The 20,200-nt window shown below is 35.9% G+C and overlaps 1 protein-coding gene across 3 annotated transcripts; it reads left to right on the forward strand.

The window, feature by feature from the left end:
- The first annotated feature begins 477 nt into the window (after positions 1–477).
- LOC132273974 (putative receptor protein kinase ZmPK1) lies at positions 478–13,279 on the forward strand. Of its 3 annotated transcripts, none has more exons than XR_009470311.1 (2): positions 478–3,142; positions 13,259–13,279. XR_009470311.1 is itself a non-coding variant. In XM_059775100.1 (1 exon), the coding sequence occupies exon 1, from the start codon at positions 660–662 to the stop codon at positions 3,021–3,023; it is 2,364 nt and encodes a 787-aa protein (XP_059631083.1). In that variant the 5' UTR covers positions 478–659; the 3' UTR covers positions 3,024–3,626. The 3 variants fall into 3 exon arrangements, 1 of the variants encoding a protein (XP_059631083.1); XR_009470310.1 differs by lacking the exon at positions 13,259–13,279 and adding an exon at positions 6,045–6,369; XM_059775100.1 differs by lacking the exon at positions 13,259–13,279 and having other exon boundaries at positions 478–3,626.
- The last annotated feature ends 6,921 nt before the right edge of the window (positions 13,280–20,200 follow it).

Genomic DNA, 20,200 nt, shown 5'->3' on the forward strand with positions numbered 1-20,200 from the left:
TCGATTCGGTTCGGTCTTGTAGAAATTCAAATCGTAACTTAACCATTTATAACAGTTCCATATTTTTGGAACCAAAACAAAAATTAATCGTGAAAAGACTGAACCAAACTTACAAGTCCAGTCTGATTTATCAGTTTAATTGATTTTTGTACAACCCTAATTATAATAATATCAATAGAGTAAGAGATTTTTTTAGTATTGCATAAATTCAGACATTGTTATATTTTCAAAGTGTTTTTGTCAAAGAACTCAATAGCAAACTCTTTTAAGACTTAAATGAGCATACACCCATTAAAATGGTGACTTTATGCAATTCTCATCAACATTACTATTGCTCTGTTACTCTTCATCTAAGGGTTCAAACTTACGCACTACCAATATTTATAAACTTACGCACTACCAATATTTATAAAATGATGGACATGATAGAATTTAATACAATGACCCAAATTACTACCTCAACAACCAAAAAAAAAAAAAAAATTATTGGACTTGGTCAACAGTACATACATGTCTAACAAGGTACAAGGCATGTTAATGAGCAGTGTAAACTCTTCCACATCCATGTGAGTATTGTCCGTATCTATTGTATATATTAACACATCCGCCTTCAACAGCTAATCATAACTTGCATACAACTCTAAGCAGCTAAAGCCATCATGTGTGCTCCATTTTTATTCATTGTCATTTCTCTGCTCCTATCTTCACCATTTTCATCTTCAACACTTCTTTCAATAACCAAAGGCTCATCCCTGTTTGTGGAGAAACCAAATAAGGTTCTAATTTCACCAAACGGCGTGTTCTCCTCGGGATTTTATCTGGTAGGCAACAACACATATTGCTTTGCAATATGGTACAGTCAATCATTGAATGATGGAAGTCACACAGTGGTTTGGATGGCCAATCGAGACATACCTGTTAATGGAAGACGCTCAAAGCTCTCCCTGCTAAAAACTGGTAATATTATCTTGACAGATGCTGATCGTCTTATTTGGGCGACCGACACCACGACGACTTCTTTCGTGCAGCTGGAACTTTATGATACTGGTAATCTTGCTCTTCATACTTTGGAGGGTAAAATTCTTTGGCAAAGCTTTGATTCACCAACGGATACTCTACTTCCTCTACAACCACTCACCCAAAACACAATGCTTGTTTCATCAAGAAGCCAAAGCAATTACTCTTCCGGTTTCTACAATCTCTATTTCGATGTTGACAACGTGCTCCGCCTCCAATTTGATGATCGTGAAATCTCCAGCTTTTATTGGCCTTACCCGTGGTTGCAAGCATGGGATAGTGGAAGGATCACGTACAACAACAGTAGACTTGCAGTACTCGATCCCTCTGGCCATTTCACGTCATCTGATACTTTCAAGTTCTCGGCTGCAGATTTGGGCACAGGGCCTAAGAGAAGATTGACTGTTGATGTTGATGGCAACTTTAGATTGTATAGTCTAAATGAGGGAGCTTGGGTTGTTACATGGCAAGCCATGTCCAACCCATGCACCATTCATGGCATTTGTGGGCCCAACAGTGTGTGCACTTCTCATCGTAAAGGTAGGAGATGCAATTGCATACCGGGATTCAAGATGAAAAATCACACAGATTGGTCTTATGGTTGTGAACCATATTTCAATCTCTCGTGCGATGAGGAGGCTGGTTTCATCAAACTTCCTCATCTTGATTTCTATGGCCGGGGTACCATGTACAAAAATCAAACCTTCGAGAGGTGTAAAGAGAAGTGTTCCAAGGATTGCAATTGCAAAGGGTTTCAATTCAAATATGACATATATAGTGGTTACTATCTTTGTTACACCAAGGCTCTGTTGCTCGATGGCACACAGGGAGATGTACATACCATGTACATAAAACTGCCCAAATCTAATCTCTCCTCTTATGATAAGCCCGCTCAAGAATTCCAATTAGATTGCTCGCAACAAGTTACAACACTCCTTTACAGAAATTACAAGAAGAAGCAAGAAAGCAGAACGGTGAAGTTCATGCTTTGGTTCGCCTGTGGATGTGGAGGAGTTGAGATCATTGGTTTCTTGTTTGTGCTGTATGTCTTGTATAGAAACCGTCAAGGCTCTCGTGCAACTGAGAAAGGTTACCTCCAAGTAGGAACTGGATTCAGAAAATACACATATGCTGAGCTTAAGAAGGCGACGTGCAATTTCAGCATAGAGAATGGGAGAGGAGGCAGTGGTGTTGTGTATAAAGGTACTTTGTCTGACAATAGAGTTGCAGCAATCAAGCGTCTTACGAAAGCCAATCAGGGCGAAGAAGAATTCTTAGCAGAAGTAAGCACTATTGGGAGGCTTAATCACATGAACCTGATAGAGACATGGGGTTATTGTGTGGAGGGAAAGCACAGGCTTTTGGTGTATGAATACATGGAGCATGGTTCTTTAGCAGAAAACATAACTTCCAACACACTTGATTGGAAGAAGAGGTTTGAAATTGCTTTGGGTACTGCAAAAGGCCTAGCTTATTTACATGAAGAATGCTTGGAGTGGGTTTTACACTGTGATGTAAAGCCTCAGAACATACTCTTGGACTCGAATTACGAACCCAAAGTAGCAGATTTTGGGCTGTCTAAACTCTTCAACAGAGGTAGCATTGGTAATTCTAGCTTCTCTAGGATAAGAGGAACTAGAGGTTACATGGCTCCAGAATGGGTTTATAATCTTCCCATCACATCCAAAGTTGATGTCTACAGCTATGGTGTTGTCGTGTTGGAGATGATAACCGGAAGAAGCCCGACTGGTACTGTCCATGCCATGGATGATAATGGGGGGATGGAGCAGAGAAGGTTGGTCACATGGGTGAGAGAGAAGGTGAATGAACCTACAGGAAATGGATTATGGATCGAAGAAATCATAGACACTGCCATGGATGGTGAATATGACAAAAATAAGATGGAACTTCTGGTTAGAGTGGCTTTGAAATGTGCAGAGGAAGACAAAAATGCAAGACCCACCATGAGTAAGGTACTTGAAATGCTTTTGGGTCATGAAAAATGATGAGTTTGAAAAGTCATCCATTCCTTGTATTATAGATGCATGTGATAGTTTGGAATTTGAGTACGTTGTTGGGGAAGGAGCAGGAGGAAGACCAAGATGCAAGGTCCACCATAAGTAAGGTAGGGGAGGTACTTTTGGTAATGGCTTTTAAAAGAGTTGGTACTGGTACGTATTTGGATCATATATGTAATGATTCGAATTTTCACGGATATTTTTTTTCCGTTGTCTTTCCTTTCTGAGTTCAGTTCCTCTTTGCTTAGTGTCATCTCGAGTGCTCTGGAGTGATTTCCGAAACTCTTTTCTGTGGATTGACAACTTCTTTTGATGACCGAGTCGTTTTTACACTTTTCGTTTTTTCCACACTATTCACTTTTCGTCATTTTCCCTATTTCGTCAATTTTCCTATTTTATCTTTTCCCCGTTTGACACTTTGTTGGCGTAACCACACTTCTTATGTTCGGAGTTGGTTTTTGACTTCATGTATCTCCATCTTGAGTGGTTTTCACGAAATACGTTTCTTTACTTTTGTAAGAAAGTACTCTGGTTGCTCCCGGTGTTCATAAGTGCATGGATGCAAAGTTCCTTGAAATTATTTTCTTTTCTTGGGGTGTTTTTCATAAATATCTTTTGAAGATATTTTATTTCAGTGATTTTTAAGAAAATATTTTTGGAAGATATTTTCATTCTGGGCCATTAGTGTAGTTTTCACTTTTTGGAGGGGCCATTGTGCAATTAATGAAAGTTATTGCTAAATACTTTATTTTGAGTCTAGATACTCGTACGTGATTCATTTTCACTTTTCGTCGAGTTGTGTACTCTTAGAAATTCCTTCTGCTCATTGTTTTCCAGTTTCAGGGTTTTTGGCCCCGATTAGGGCCAAACTTGTTTTGGGCATAACTTTCTACTCGGGATTCAGTTTTCGATGTTGTTTCTTTTGTTGTTCATATTATATCATTTTGAATCTTTTTCGTTCACAAAGTTTTGCCATTTGAGCGCGTCTGTTCAAATTTTACTTTTTCGGAACCGGCAGGCCTGTTCGGAGCACTTTTTGAGATTTCTATAAAAGGGGGGTGAGATATTTCATTTTTCATCTTCTCCCCTCTTCATGCACGACCTGGAGCTCCCATGACAGCCCAAGGGGTGCTGCCATATTCTCTCTCCTCTTTTGGTTCACTTTTCCTTAATGGAAAGTCTTCGGCCTTAACGTTTGTTGTTCCCCTCGCCGTGCTCTACCTTTCCCCCTTATTAGAATTCAGTTTTGACCATTTTTTGAGTTTGGTTTTGAGGTCAAGTTATGATTTTGATGGGGATTTCATGGGGGTTATATTCACGGCGTTGTCCCCGACAAAACTAGTAGTTTCATCGAATTCGGAGCCGTTCCATTTTGATGGCTTTTGAGATTTTCATCTCAAATTGAGGTAGGAAATGTTTTAGGATTTATATGTATTGTATTGAGTGTTTCTCATGATTATACAACTTATATGTATGCCTTGTATCAAATTTAGAAAGTTGGTAATTTTTATTTCTTTGTATAAGATTTAAAATGCATGATGATATATAACTTTGATTTGAATTGTGGCATGTTAGAAAATCATGTTTTAATATGTTTGTTAACATATATTAAATTGGTATTGATTGAATAAAAATTGTATATTTTATTTAATATTTATCTTTTGTGAAAGATTAAATCCCATGGCCATACTTTGCATGAAATTGACTTGTGATATGCTTTTAAATTATGTCTTGGCATGTTGTTTAACATACTTTAATTTGAGAGCATTTGGACAAGTATGCTTTAATTAAGGGTTCCATTGGCCTAATTAAGTGTTTAACTTGATATTTATGATGACTATGATTTATGTTCTAGCATATGTTAATTTGGAACCATTTGATGTTGTTTTAGAAGTTAGGGATTTGATTATCATGATTTAATTAAATTTCACTTTATTGTTCTTATGGCCTAATCGAGTTTTGATGTGGTGTATGTAATGACCATGCTATATTGTTTATCATGTATTAATTGGAGGCCATTTGATTGAGATCTTAAACCTAGGGAATTTAATTAGTTTATAGATTAAATTCCATTGCTATGGTATTACTGATTAACTCATGTATTTGACATTGATAGTATGTTTAAAGCATGACTTTTGACTTATAATGGATTTATGAGTTTATGTTTTCAATATTGGGTTATATTGTTATAGTGTGTAACAAATCGCACTTTGAAGATTCGATATTGTCATCCTATAGTAGTTGTGGATTTAGAGCATGTGTTGTGTAGATACAATCTACTTGTGCATGGAAGTTGACTTAGTGCATTATATAAATTACGTATAAGTTGTGAACTTATTTGATTATTTTGGAGTCTTGGGACATTGTTACTGTGATATGGCTAAAGTTCGGCTTTAGTACGGGAGGTATGAGTTATCCCCAATTGAGATAGTGCGCACTAGGGTAGTCTTCCCAGCGGGTTAATGCCCGGAATAACTAATTTGTTCTTGGTTTAGTCCGAGACGTGATGTCCAAGTCTTCCACTATTTGTTTTCGCATTCAATTCCAAGTTATCAATCATGTTTATATTGTGACTGTGGTTTTGGCTATTAGCGATTTGATGTTGTTAAGTACATCCATACTAAATTGCTATATTTAGTTGATTTAGCATTTAGATTTCAAGTTGATAACTTTGAGAATCTATATCTAGTTGCTTTGTGTAAGCATGTTTCTATTTGGTTGCTTTGTGTAAGTATGTTTCTAACTAGTTGCTTTGTGTAAGCATGCTACATCTTGTTGCTATGTGTAGCATGCTCTTATGCTGTTGAAATTGCATAAAGGATGTGTTTTATGATAGAAATGATCTTAGGTAGGTAGGATGCTTCCTGAGTCTCACCTTTGACATAGACGTTAGGTGGAATGAACCACAATAATTAAATCATGTACATTTGTAAAACGTAGGTCGATGCATGCTCATTTCCTACGAGTAGCTTTATGTTACTCACCCCTATGATACTGGGGCATATTCAGGTACAGGATATAAGATTGGAGATTTCAATTGCTTGGGTGATTTGCTGAGTTGAGCTTCTTCAGAAGCATTCTTGTTCACATGCAAGTGTTAGCATGTTCATGATTTGTTTATGAAATGTAATTTTTCTAACTTGGAGGTTTGACATGTCAAATGTTGTAAATGTATTATAATGAGGCCATAGGCCATTGTAGCACATCTATTTTATTATATTACATACACTTGCATGCTCACTTTGGCAAACAATACCTTCCTCGATGAAACAAAAACTCTAAGTAGCATTTTTAGGGAATTTTACCCTATTCTGTTCTAAGGGCATTTCGGGTATTTCACAATGCATTTTTTTTTTCCAATCGAGTCACGTAAAAAACCCAATTTTGAGGGGGGTTTCTTCTTTGTATTTTTCCAGAAAACATCATCTTGGCCCTCAAAAATTAATATTTTTCCGAAAAATCCTTGTTGCCAGGTTTTGCAAATTTCTAGTACAAATGTAGTTGGTACTATTTATCGACTTATTTTGGAAAATCGTCACGACCGATCCGAAACTTCTAGAGGTCTTGTGGGTGCATTTTAAGATCCCATTTTCAATTTAGGCAATTTAAAAATCTCCCGAAGCCCTATTTCCAAAACTTGGCAGTAGTTCGGATTAGTTTTTTTTCCTCTTGACCTGATTTTCTTGGGGGCATTCCGGGCATTTTACAATGCATTTTTTTGTTTCTGTCTATGAACAGGGTAGGAAACTTGATTTTAGGGGGGGTTTCTTCTTTGAGTTTTTTAAAAAAAGTCTGTTTAGATACCCGTTTTTACTCTCAGTTGCAGCAATGGTGGGTTGTCTTCGTCGGGCCGCTACGACATCATTTTTGTTTTTGACCTTTCTTCCCCGTCCGGACTTCAAATTGAGTAAACTTTTTTTTGAACTTGACTAATTTGTCATTGTCTTTCCAGCTGTGTGCTCAATAGCACCTGAATCCACTTTTTACAAAATGACCATTTTGCCCCTAGGTTCTTTTTGTCTGTTTTTGAAATGACACTTCTGCATTTGTTTCCTTTCGGTTCCATGACCTCATTGAGGGTCACATTGGTGTCTTAGAGATGCATTGTATCTCTAGAGACCATTGCTTCACCTTTCGCTTCCGTATTTCGGATCCATTATCGGGTCATCTTTTGGTCATCACCGACGCACCGGGTTTACAAATCTTGGGTCGTCACAAGTGGTATTAGAGCTCCTAGGTTCGAAAACCTTAGGATGACGGGTTTTGGGTGCATATCATGCTTTTGTTGCCATGCTCTATGTGTTTATATGATTTATGATAACATGTTTTGGTTAATAACATGTTTATGTGCTTACTTGCTACATGTTGTATGCCGTTCGTTTAGCATTATTTTATTCTAATGTAAAGAGTATGACATGTGACGTATGCTAGATTAGAATTGTATAGGCATAATTGTGTTGCATATTTGGCATGACACGGGATTGGTCATTGAGGCACGAATTGAGGTTGATGGTGATTGTAGTCATAGTTTCATGGTAGCATAAGTTGTTGTCGACCTTTTTAAGGTAGGTGGATGGTCACCTTTTTTTTAGACTCTCGTGAGATGAGTTATTTGGCGTTACCATAGTGCTGGATTTGTTGGTTTGGGGCCATTATGAGGTTATGGACCTCTTAGGATCCTTGATTGTTTAGGATGATTCCTCTGGAACTTGCGTTTTTCGTGGGCGGGTATGTTATGGGCGGGTGCATGGCACTGTCATGCTACCGTACTGGCATGCTATATGTGTAGTTTAGATGGAATCAGTGTCGATTTTGTTTTGATAGGTGTTGTCCTTTTAATCGATGATGATGGTGTTTGTTTTGAGGATCAGTCGTAGTGATTGATTTGGTTGTTGTTGGTATGGCTGTAGTTTCCATTTTCTTTGAGGAGTTCTTGCGTGATGGCGCTTTTGGGATCAAGTCGATTGATTGATCCTTCGGGTAGAGTGAGAGCACTGCATTGTTAGTGTCACTTGTAGTGTCGCCTCTAGTTTTGAAGATGGATTGTTAGAGTCTTACCATTGTGGTAAAGGCTCCAGTTTGTTTGGAGACAGGTTATTGTCGCACTGATTTTTAGAGACAGTTGATGGCTAGGAATTGTTTTCCTTTTTACCTAGGCACTCTAGGACACGATGTCCATAGGGTTCATTATTGTATTGTTTTTTTTTAATCTTCTGCAGTTTCATTTTCTACTAAGTTAGTAATTTGATACATGATATTGTGATCCCTGAGTAGGTGGAGGTCTATCCACATTTACCTTCTTGTCGTGTGGCATTAGCATGCCTTCTTTATATGCTTAGAGACGCCATGTTGTTAATGCGCTTTAGTGACATGCTTTTGTGCTTACGTGGAGACGTGTTACATGTACCTTTGATTTTTATCTATGTGAATAGATTTTCCTTCTAGTAGTTACATTCCTTGTTATATGCATGATTTTCAGGGTTGGTTTTCCCTTTTGTTTTCCCTCGGTTGCACGTGGAGTGTATGTGGGTTTCCGTAAGGGTTTCGCTGTGAGATTCCTTGTAGAGGAGTTGTCACATCTGTTTTGTCTTGAGCTGTCCATTTCCCTAAGGTGGGAAGGATGCTCCATTTTCGTGGTTGTCATATCGACACTTGTAGGAGGATAGGGTTTCTTCTCTTTTCTTGGTTCGTGTTAAGGACTTTACAAGGAATGAGTCTCTTCTTTTCGTTGCGTTGTGCACAGTTCTTGGTTGGTTGGTCCGTAAGGATCACTATCGTTGTTTAGAGTCCTTGGTGAGGATTTGATAGGATTTTGGTCGACTTACTTCCATGTAGGGAGTGAAGTCTTTGACCTTGTTGTCTTCCATTTCAGAGATGGATTCGTGGTGTTGTCCTTCTTAGGACTAGTGGTTTCCTTTCTTTCGTATTTTCCCTTGGGGAGTTTTTGCCATGGTTATTGACGGTTGTGGTGCTCAGAGTGAGTTGATTGGTGTGAGGTCATTTTACGGAGACTTATGTCCATATCATTGAGGATTTGTTTGATTCATGAGGTGAGCTCGATGCACTTTTGAGAATGTCTTCCGGAGACTTATTTTCATTTTAGAGGCCTTAATGTGGTTGACTCTTAGGAAGAATTTTGGAGGATCGCTGTTGGATATGGCTTGTTGTGGAGTTTCTCGTCCTAGTTATAACTAGGCATGGTTTTGAGGAATCGTAGTTCCAGTGGTTATTTATGGATCGATAGAAATTGAGGAATTTTGATTTAGCTTGGTGTTGCCAAGCATGGTTTTGAGAGATTCATCTTATGACCTTAGTTGTTGGCATTTTGATGTGTGTACCACTTGGTGGATTTGTATTTTGAGGATTTAGTTATCCGTGATAGGGATGTGGATCTGATGTTTGATTATGGTGTAATCTTGTAGTTGATCTGTTTCAGGAAGATGTGAAGAACTTTCGATGAAATGTCTTATTGTGAGGTTCGTTTTGATTTACTTGTCAGGTTTTGGATTCCTGATTAATGTTGTTAATAGGGGTATTTTGAGACATTGGAGATGTTGGTTTTGTTGTATTGAGGATTTAAGGCCTTAAGCATATCAGTACCTATGGCATTGTTGTCAAAGTTTTGGGATTGGCTAGGATGGTCTGGCCAGACATCTTTGGACCATATCTCAACTCTCACAAAATGTTGGTCTCCGTAGTGCTTTTGGTAATGATCATTTTTGACATTGATGTCATTTGTATCGAGAGGTTTCTTGGGTAGACCTAGTGGGGGGCAGGTTATGAATTAGTGCCTTATATTGCCATGCTACCGTACAACCGTACAAAGTTGTGTGTTGTGGGCGAGTACTAGTTGCCATCGATGTTACCTTACTAACGAGTAAGTGTGGGCGGGTACTAGGCACTGTCATTACTACCACACATTTAAGTACATCGTGGGCGGGTTCTGGTCGCTATTCGTACTGCCGCATAGTCCTGTTCGATACCCTGATATGATACGTGGTTACCTTGGAGATCTTTTGGTGGTCGTTTTTGGATCGGTATGATGGTTCATCTAGAGGGATGTTTACGGTTGTTGTCTTCCGTTCCTTTGTCTCACCTTGGGTTCTATGTGTGAATTTTGACTTGTTGGGTGGCCATTTAGTCACTTTCCTTTTGAGAGGTTGTCCTGTCATTAGCATGTGGGTGCGAATGACATTGGTCTGTGCGTTATCTTTCAGCTTTGGGATTGCTTTTGTATCGCATTGTGTGGGATACTCGGAGATGTACTTCATAGTTATCCTGGTTTCGCCTTTTTGTTTTGGTTGGGACTAGATTTCGGGGACGAAATCCCTTTAAGATGGGAATGTTGTAATGACCCAGATTTTCACGGATATTTTTTTTCCGTTGTCTTTCCTTTCTGAGTTCAACTCCTCTTCGCTTAGTGTCGTCTCGAGTGCTCTGGAGTGATTTCTGAGACTCTTTTCTGTGGATTGACAACTTCCTTTGAGGACCGAGTCGTTTCCACATTTTTCGTTTTTTTTGACACTATTCACTTTACGTCATTTTCCCTATTTTGTCCTTTTCCCTATTTTGTCTTTTCCCCATTTGACACTTTGTTGGCCTAATCACACTTCTTGTATTCAGAGTTGGTTTTTGACTTCATGTATCTCCATCTTGAGTGGTTTTCACGAAATACGTATCTTTACTTTTGCAAGAAAGTACTTTGGTTTCTCCCGGTGTCCATAAGGGCATGGATGCAAAGTTCTTTGAAATTATTTTCTTTTCTTGGGGTATTTTTCGTAAATATCTTTTGAAGATATTTTATTTCATGGATTTTTAAGAAAATATTTTTAGAAGATATTTTCATTCTGGGCTATTAGTGCAGTTTTCACTTTTTGGTGGGGCCATTGTGCAATTAACGAAAGTTATTGCTAAATGCCTTGTTTTGAGCCTAGATCCTCGTACGAGATTCATTTTCACTTTTCGTCGAGTCATATACTCTTAGAAATTCCTTTTGCTCATTATTTTCCAGTTTCAGGGTTTTTGGCCCCAGTTAGCGCCAAACTTGTTTTGGGGATAACTTTCTGTTTGGGACTCAGTTTTTGATGCTGTTTCTTCTGTTGTTCATATTCTATCATTTTGAATCTTTTTCGTTCACAAAGTTTTGCCATTTGAGCGCGTCTGCTCAAATTTTACTTTTTCGGACCCGGCGGGGCCCGTTCGGAGCACTTTTTGAGATTTCTATAAAAGGGGGGTGAGATATTTCATTTTTAATCTTCTCCCCTCTTCATGCACGACCTGGAGCTCCCATGGCAGCCCAAGGGGTGCTGCCATCTTCTCTCTCCTCTTTTGGTTCACTTTTCCTTAATGGAAAGTCTTCGGCCTTAACGTTTGTTGTTCCCCTCGCCGTGCTCTACCTTTCCCCCTTATTAGAATTCAATTTTGACCATTTTTTGAGTTTGGTTTTAAGGTCAAGTTATGATTTTGATGGGGCTTTCATGGGGGTTATATTCACGGCGTTGTCCCCGACAAAACCTAGTAGTTTCATCGGATTCGGAGCCGTTCCATTTTGATGGCTTTTGAGATTTTCATCTCAAATTGAGGTAGGAAATGTTTTAGGATTTATATGTGTTGTATTGAGTGTTTCTCATGATTATACAACTTATATGTATGCCTCGTATCAAATTTAGAAAGTTGGTAATTTTTATTTCTTTGTATAAGATTTAAAATTCATGATGATATATAACTTTGATTTGAATTGTGGCATGCTAGAAAATCATGTTTTAATATGTTTGTTAACATATATTAAATTGGTATTGATTGAATAAAAATTGCATATTTTATTTAATATTTATCTTTTGTGAAAGATTAAATCCCATGGTCGTACCTTGTATGAAATTGACTTGTGATATGCTTTTAAATTATATCTTGGCATGTTATTTAACATACTTTAATTTGAGAGCATTTTGACAAGTATGAAAATCTAGAGATTTTAATTAAAATGATTAATTAAAATCTAATTAAGGGTTCCATTGGCCTAATTAAGTGTTTAACTTGATATTTGTCAATGACTATGACTTATGTTCTAGCATATGTTAATTTGGAACCATTTGATATTGTTTTAGAAGTTAGAAATTTGATTATCATGATTTAATTAAATTCCACTTTATTGTTTTTATAGCCTAATCGAGTTTTGATGTGGTATATGTAATGACCATGCTATATTGTTTATCATGTATTAATTGGAGGCCATTTAATTGAGATTTGAAACCTTGGGAATTTAATTAGTTTATAGAGTAAATGTCGTTGCTATGGTATTATTGATTAACTTATGTATTTGACATTGATAGTATGTTTAAAGCATGACTTTTGACTTATAATGAATTTATGAGTTTATGTTTTCAATATTGGATTATATTGTTATAGCGTGTAACGAATCGCACTTTAAAGATTCAACATTGTCATCCTATGGTAGTTGTGGATTTAGAGCATGTGTTGTGTGGATATAATCTACTTGTGCATGGAAGGTGACTTAGTGCATTATATAAATTACATATAAGTTATGAACTTATTTGATTATTTTGGAGTCTTGGGACATTGTTACTGTGATATGGCTAAAGTTCGGCTTTAGTGCGGGAGGTATGAGTTCTCCCTAATTGAGATAGTGCGCACTAGGGTGGTCTTCCTAGTAGGTTAATGCCCGGAATAACCAATTTGTTCTTGGTTTAGTCCGAGACGTGATGTCCAAGTCTTCCACTATTTGTTTTCGCATTCAATTCTAAGTTATCAATCATGTTTATGTTGTGACTGTGGTTTTGGCTAGTGGCGATTTAATGTTGTTAAGTACATCCATACTAAATTGCTATATTTAGTTGATTTAGCATTTAGATTTCAAGTTGATAACTTTGAGAATCTATATCTAGTTGCTTTGTGTAAGCATGTTTCTATCTGGTTGCTTTGTGTAAGCATGTTTCTATCTGGTTGCTTTGTGTAAGCATGTTATATCTTGTTGCTATGTGTAGCATGCTCTTGTGTTGTTGAAATTGCATAAATGATGTGTTTTATGATAGAAATGATCTTAGGTAGCTAGGATGCTTCCTGAGTCTCACCTTTGACATAGACGTTAGGTGGAATGAACCACAATGATTAAATCATGTACACTTGTAAAACGTAGGTCGATACATGCTCATTTCCTACAAGTAGCTTTATGCTACTCACCCCTACGATACTAGGGCATATTTCAGGTACAGGATACAAGATTGGTGATTTCAATCGCTTGGGTGATTTGCTGAGTTGAGCTTCTTTAGAAGCATTCTTGTTCACATGCAAGTGTTAGCATGTTCATGATTTGTTTATGAAATGTAATTTTTCTAACTTGGAGGTTTGACATGTCAAATGTTATAAATGTATTGTAATGAGGCCATAGGCCATTGTAGCACATCTATTTTATTATATTACATACACTTGCATGCTCACTTTGGCAAACAATACCTTCCTTGATGAAACAAAAACTCTAAGTAGCATTTTTAGGGAGTTTTACCATATATTGTTCTAGGAGCATTTCGGGTATTTCACAATTTATTTATTTTTATTTTTCCTCTGAGTCACGTAGAAAACCCAATTTTGAGGGGGGATTCTTCTTTGTGTTTTTCCAGAAAATTTCATCTTGGCCCTCAAAAATCAATATTTTTGCGAAAAATCCTTGCTGCCAGGTTTTGCAAATTTTTAGTACAAATGTAGTTGGTACTATTCATCGACTTTTTTTTGAAAATCGTCACGACCGATCCAAAATTTCCGGAGGTCTTGTGGGTGCATTTGAAGATCTCATTTTCAATTTAGGCAATTCAAAAGCCTCCCGAAACCCTATTTCCAAAACTTGGGCAGTAGCTCAGATTAGTTTTTTTCCACGTGACCTGATTTTCTTGGGGGCATTCTGGGCATTTTACAATGCATTTTTTTTTGTTTCCGTCTGCGATCGGGTAGGAAACTTGATTTTAGGGGAGGTTTCTTTTTTGTGTTTTTCCAAAAAAGTCCGTTTAGATGCCCGTTTTTACTCTCAATTGCAGCAGTGGTGGGTTGTCCTCATCGGGTTGCCACGACATCATTTTTGTTTTTGACCTTTCTCCCCCGTCCGGACTCCAAATTGAGTAAAATTTTTTTTGAAATTGACTTATTTGTCATTGTCTTTCTAGTGGTGTGCTTAATAGCACCTGAATCCACTTTTTACAAAATAACCATTTTGCCCCCTAGGTTCTTTTTATCCGTTTTTGAAACGACACTTCTGCATTTGTTTTCTTTTGGTTCGGTGACCTCATTGACGGTCACATTGGTGTCTTAGATACGCATTGTATCTCTAGAGACCATTGTTTCACCTTTCGCTTTCGCATTTCGGATCCATTATCGGGTCATCTTTTGGTCATCACTAACGCACCGGGTTTACAAATCTTGGGCCGTCACAATATATGGCAGTTCAAAAAATTAAGTATATTACTCTTTATATATATATATATATAGGAGGAAGACCAAGATGCAAGGTCCACCATAAGTAAGGTAGGGGAGGTACTTTTGGTATGTATTTGGATCATATGGCAGTTCAAAAAATTGAGTATATTAACTCTTTATATGTATATATATATATATATATATATATATATATATATATATGTTGGTTTCCAAGATATTATATTCTTACTGGTAGAAACAAACCTAGATGGAAGAATTCTTTGGAAAATAAATACAACTTATCTTGCTCTAAATCTTAAGATCCCTTTCCCTCGCCTTTCCTAAATAATTTTAGGTTACTTCTTGCTATAATGTGCTTTACAAATGTATTTATAAACTTTTAACCATCAAATTGAAATTTATTCTATTCCAAATTATTGACATTGGAAAAATTCCATTGATACAACATAAAAGGTCTTTTACGAGGAGTTAAGCACCTCGTGGAAACTCATTCACAGCACATTGTGTCCTTTTGTATGAAGTAGGGCCGGTCCTGAAATTAAATTTTTTTTTGAGAAGCCCTAAGCTAACTTTAAAAGTGAGGTCCTCTATACATTAATTTTTTTTTTTTTTTTTTTTTTTTGTGGCCCTTCATTCATGGGCCTTTTAATTTTGAGGCCCTTAAATGATTTGTTACATTTGGTTACAATTTATTTATTTATTTATTTTTTTTTTTGTGGCCCATCATTCATAGGTGTATAAATTTTGAGGCCCCTTAAATCTGAGGCCCTAGGCGACTGCCTTGGTCGCCTTAGGTCAGGGTCGGACCTAGTATGAAGGTTCCGTAAATAATCATATTTTTTAACAAGAAATAATGATCCTTGTAGGAGACTAAAATATAGTCGTGGCAGATACTTTTGTCTTTGTAATGAACTTATTTACAATATGCATGGGCCCTCGTTAATAATTAATTTATGAGGTACTTCACTAGTCGTGAATACATCTAAATATTTACGAGACACAAATGCATATGTAGAAAAATTATTTGACTTTTTTTACGAGGATCTTAGCTTTCTATATTTACGAGGTTTCAAGCTCTCCGTAGATAACACATTTAAAAAAAAAAAATAAAGAATCAATAAATGTTACATAACTATCCACACAACCTACAATTGACAACAATTTCAACTAAACACACTATAAAATGATGACAATTCTTAGTTAATTCCAATAACCAAAACAATCCATTCAAATATAACATTAGACATATCAAAATATTAAACATTTTCACAATAAAAAAATTCATCATTGTTCAATATGCCAAAATAGAAAAGAAAATCCCTATGTCAAAAACACCATGGATTCTATCAATTTCCTAGCACTTGAGATACATTCTGAACTTGTCAAAAGCATCACCTCATTATACATAAGTCCCTTTGGAACATAAGGTCAAAAGGGGTGGCACATCTAGGTAAGATGACATTGATTTTATTAGATTGTATATTGTAATTACTAGTTTTCACAAGGGCAATGTGCTCATTTCATTGCAATAGTAATTTTAACATAATATACAACATGAGTGAGAGAAGAAACTTCTACGTTCTCTTACACAAATTTCCAAATCAGTGCCTCAATCTTCTTCTCTAAAACCCAATCTTTACAGAATTAAAATTGAGGGGGAGAGATTTACTAGTTATACAAAACTATTAAGAAAATTATAAAACTAAGAGCATGACACTTTCGGTACATAGGGCATGGCCTATATGGGATATTGTTATTAGTCAATGAGACCATAGGAGGGCCTAGAATCACTTAAATAATTTAAGTTATTAGAGCCCATCAATCCAACAAGGGCATCATTATACAATACCTAATGTTTCACATCCATGGTATAATCATGCAATATCACACACTCAATGTGCAAAATGTTAGTTGCCTACTAACAATTTCACAACTATCACTCCAATAGTCCAGCATGAAAAACAGATTTTTTTTTTTTTTTTTTTTGTTCCTTTCCATAATAGCACCATCAATCCAAACAACACATTACACAGAAGGAAGAAAAGAAAGAGAGAAAACATAATACTACTTGTGTATGATTTGGTTGTTCGAGTATCTTACTTATAAAAAAAAAATAAAGAAAATAAAATATATACAAAAGGAATGAACAGAGCCTATGGGGAAGATACTAAATTTTCCAATTAAACGCCTCAGCAAGTAAAAGGAAAGTAAGGTAGAAGAAACCCGAAAAAAGAACAAATAATATTAACAACAAAACAGTAGGTGCATTTTCTTACTCTAAAGCTACCCACTGCAATAGTTGAACAAAAACAACACTTGATAAGTAGTTATCCAGAGTTCCTGCTTCCATCATTTACATAAATCATTTGATCGATCAGTTAGGTCATGTAAGTAGATTTCTCAAAGTTTAACTCATTCATTTAATTAAAGTAATTGTTTATTGGATTTTACTCATTTGCAAAACCGTATTTATAGTACATATGAACACCAAAAAAAAAAAACCGCAGTTGCAATTTTTTTTTTTTAGGATGAAGAAATAGAACCTAAATCATCTAATATATGCATATATAAACACACACCTATGTAATACGTACCAGAACTTAAACCTAGCCCCAAACTCATAGGTGGTTTCTGTAGGTAGAGCTTTTTCTACAACCTGATATTGATGAAACCACAGAAGTGAATAAGACAAGTGTGTCATACTTCAAAAACCAATGTCACAACTGGAGAAAATAAGCACAGTTTTATACATACGTATACACACACACACAAATATATATATTTGACGGAAATAGCTGAGATTTGGTGGAGGATTTGACTCAATAAGAGAAGATAAAACCCTAAGAGAGAATGAAATAAGCTAAATCTATCCTCAAAGATTAAGGATTAGGGCTTTGCTAGAGAGAATAAAAAACAGTAAATGGAGAATTTGAGTGCAATTTCTGTGAACAAGAGTCTCTACTCTTTTTAAAAAATATTGTGGGTTTCTTTAATGAAAGGAACCTTAAAACTAACCTTCGGTTGCTTTTGAAACACTACCACAACTTCCTCTTTGAAAAATCTCTTTTGAAAACCCACCAGTGAGGAAATGGCTACAACCCTTATATCAAAAGAACCCTCTCCCTTTCTAGATCATTTGTTATTCACAAGATCACATCAAATTCTTGACACAAGTACCTTAATTTTTCATGTAAAAGAAATGACTATGGAGGAAAAAGAAAAATGCCGAAGGAAAGCAATCAAGTTAGAGAAAAACAAAACGATTTATGCTAAAACTAAATACACATTTGCATGTAATAAGATGTCTGTACATTCCATACAAGGACAAGTGTCATTCCCTCCGTTAGCCAAAATGGTGACCATACACAAGGACTAAAAAGCCCTTCCACTTTTTACCAATTTCCCTCTATGCTATTTGCATGGAAAAAGTCCACATTACCCCTATGAAATGACCAAATGGCAAATATGTTATTTACATAATAAAAGTCTACTTTGCCTTTATAAAATAATCAAATACCATATATGCCATTTGTAAAACAAAAAGTCCATAATGCCCTTTATGAAATAAACAAATGACATTTAATTAATTTAACACGCATTTGCAAAATAATCATAATTCCGACAATAAAATAAAATGCATGAATGTCAAAATGACCGAAAAAATGATAAAAGGTAAGTGCTCACATTATGGGTAACGAGAAATTACTTAACATACTTCTAACCATATCCATAAGAGTACGATTACGCCTTTCAACTGCACGTTTCTACTGTGGCATTCCTAGCATAATGTATTGAGCACAAATGTTATACATTTCAAGGAGTTTAGTAAATGGTCTAGGGTATTGGCCCGTTTCATTATACTTTCCATAATATTCACCATTTATGATTTTCACTTTTCTATCTAGTTGTCTTTCAACCTCATTTATATATACTTCAAGAGTATCCACTACTTGAGATTTTTCATGCAACAAATAGATATATCCATAACGTGAAAAATCAACTATAAAGGCGATAAAATAATTTTCTCCACCAATAGATGGAACATCAAAAGGTCCATAAATGTCTATGTGAATAATTTCAAGAAGCTCTGTACTTCTTGTGGCTCATTTCTTTATGTGTTTGGTTTGTGTACCCTTAATACAATCTACATACACACCAAAATTAGTAAAGTTTAGATTCAGAAGAATCACATCTTTTACTAATTTTCCTAACCTTTCACTGAATAAAAGACTGAATATTGTCCCAGTCTTTTATGCCATAAGAAATATGAATTTTTCATTAATTAAGCTACGCTTAATTCCAACATTATGTTGCAAGGTCAAAAGGGTTTTAATAAATAAATTATCAAGTTTGAATTTACAAAACAAGAATATCTTAACTCACAAATTAGAATTTCTTGAATAAACATCATTATCAAATTTGAAGGAAAAAATCATTAACATAAAGTTTTGAAATAAAATCAAATTATGGGAAATTGAAGAAACATAAAGAGTTTAAAACAATTTAAATAAAATTCACTGTCTAAGACTAAACAAAATGTCTCAATGGTTTCCATAAAACTTTTTTCCAATTTTCATAAATAAGAAATTCTCAATTGAATTTGTGGTTTAGGCCATAAGAAATCCTTGCATCTATTAGAAACATAAATGTTAGTACTTAAGTCAACCTATCATGTATTAAAAAGAATTTCAATAAGTAATTCGAAATATACAAAAGCCAAAAAGAATCGGTGTACAGGGGAGCTCGTCAAAAGGAGGTACGGGTGCTCCAAGTGGTTCACAAGCCCAAGAAAGAATGTTTGCTATGACACTTCAGGATGCTTAAGCAACATAGGAAGCGGTGATAGGTACACTTTCTATTTTGTGTAGAAATGTTATTGTGCTTATTGATCCTGGATCAACATATTCATTTGTTGCATCATCTATTGGTATGCATTTGGGTAGACCAATTTCATCACTAGATAATAAATTTTTTATTTCTACACCAATGGGGGAAGTGGTACTGGTTGCAACTAAATATCGGGATTGTGTACTGCAATTAGGAGATAGACAGTTAAAGGTAAATTTGATACCGTTGGGATACCAGACTTTGATATCATTTTGGGTATGAATTGGCTATTTGTGTATCATGTTTCAATAATTTGTTTCCGAAAAGAAGTTGTATTTCAAATACTAGGGGAGCCAGAGTTCAGATTTATTAGGGAAAGAAATGTTATTCCAAACTGTCTCATCTCAGCTGTACAAACTAGAAAGTTGTTAAAGAAAGGTTATGAGGATTACTAGGCTTACATGGTTGACAATCAAAATAAAGATGTGAAACTAGAAGATGTACCAGTGGTAAGGGAATTCACAAATGTGTTTCCAGAAGAATTATCGGGGTTGCCAGTGGATAGAGAGGTATATTTTACCATTGAGTTGGTACCAGGAATAACTCCAATTTCTATTGCTCTATATCAAATGGTACAGACATAATTGAAAGAGTTGAAAATACAATTGTAAGATCTACTAGACAAGGGTTTCATTCGACCTAGCATTTCCTCGTGGGGTACACCGGTGTTATTTGTTAAAAAGAAGGATGGTATTATGCGGTTGTGTATTAACTACAAACAATTAAATAAAGTAACCATCAGAGACAAATATCCATTGCCGTGAATTGATGATTTGTTTGATCAATTGTAAGGAGCAAAGGTTTTCTCTAAGATTGACTTAAGGTTAGGATTTCAC

The sequence above is a fragment of the Cornus florida genome, unplaced genomic scaffold (assembly GCF_030987335.1).
Source record: "Cornus florida cultivar Cherokee Brave unplaced genomic scaffold, ASM3098733v1 CherokeeBrave_3.0.0_Hap2_Chr09, whole genome shotgun sequence".
NCBI lineage: Eukaryota > Viridiplantae > Streptophyta > Magnoliopsida > Cornales > Cornaceae > Cornus > Cornus florida.

Excerpts from the sequence above, each read along its gene's own strand:
- LOC132273974 (XM_059775100.1), top strand. The coding sequence starts at position 660 with ATGTGTGCTCCATTTTTATTCATTGTCATTTCTCTGCTCCTATCTTCA.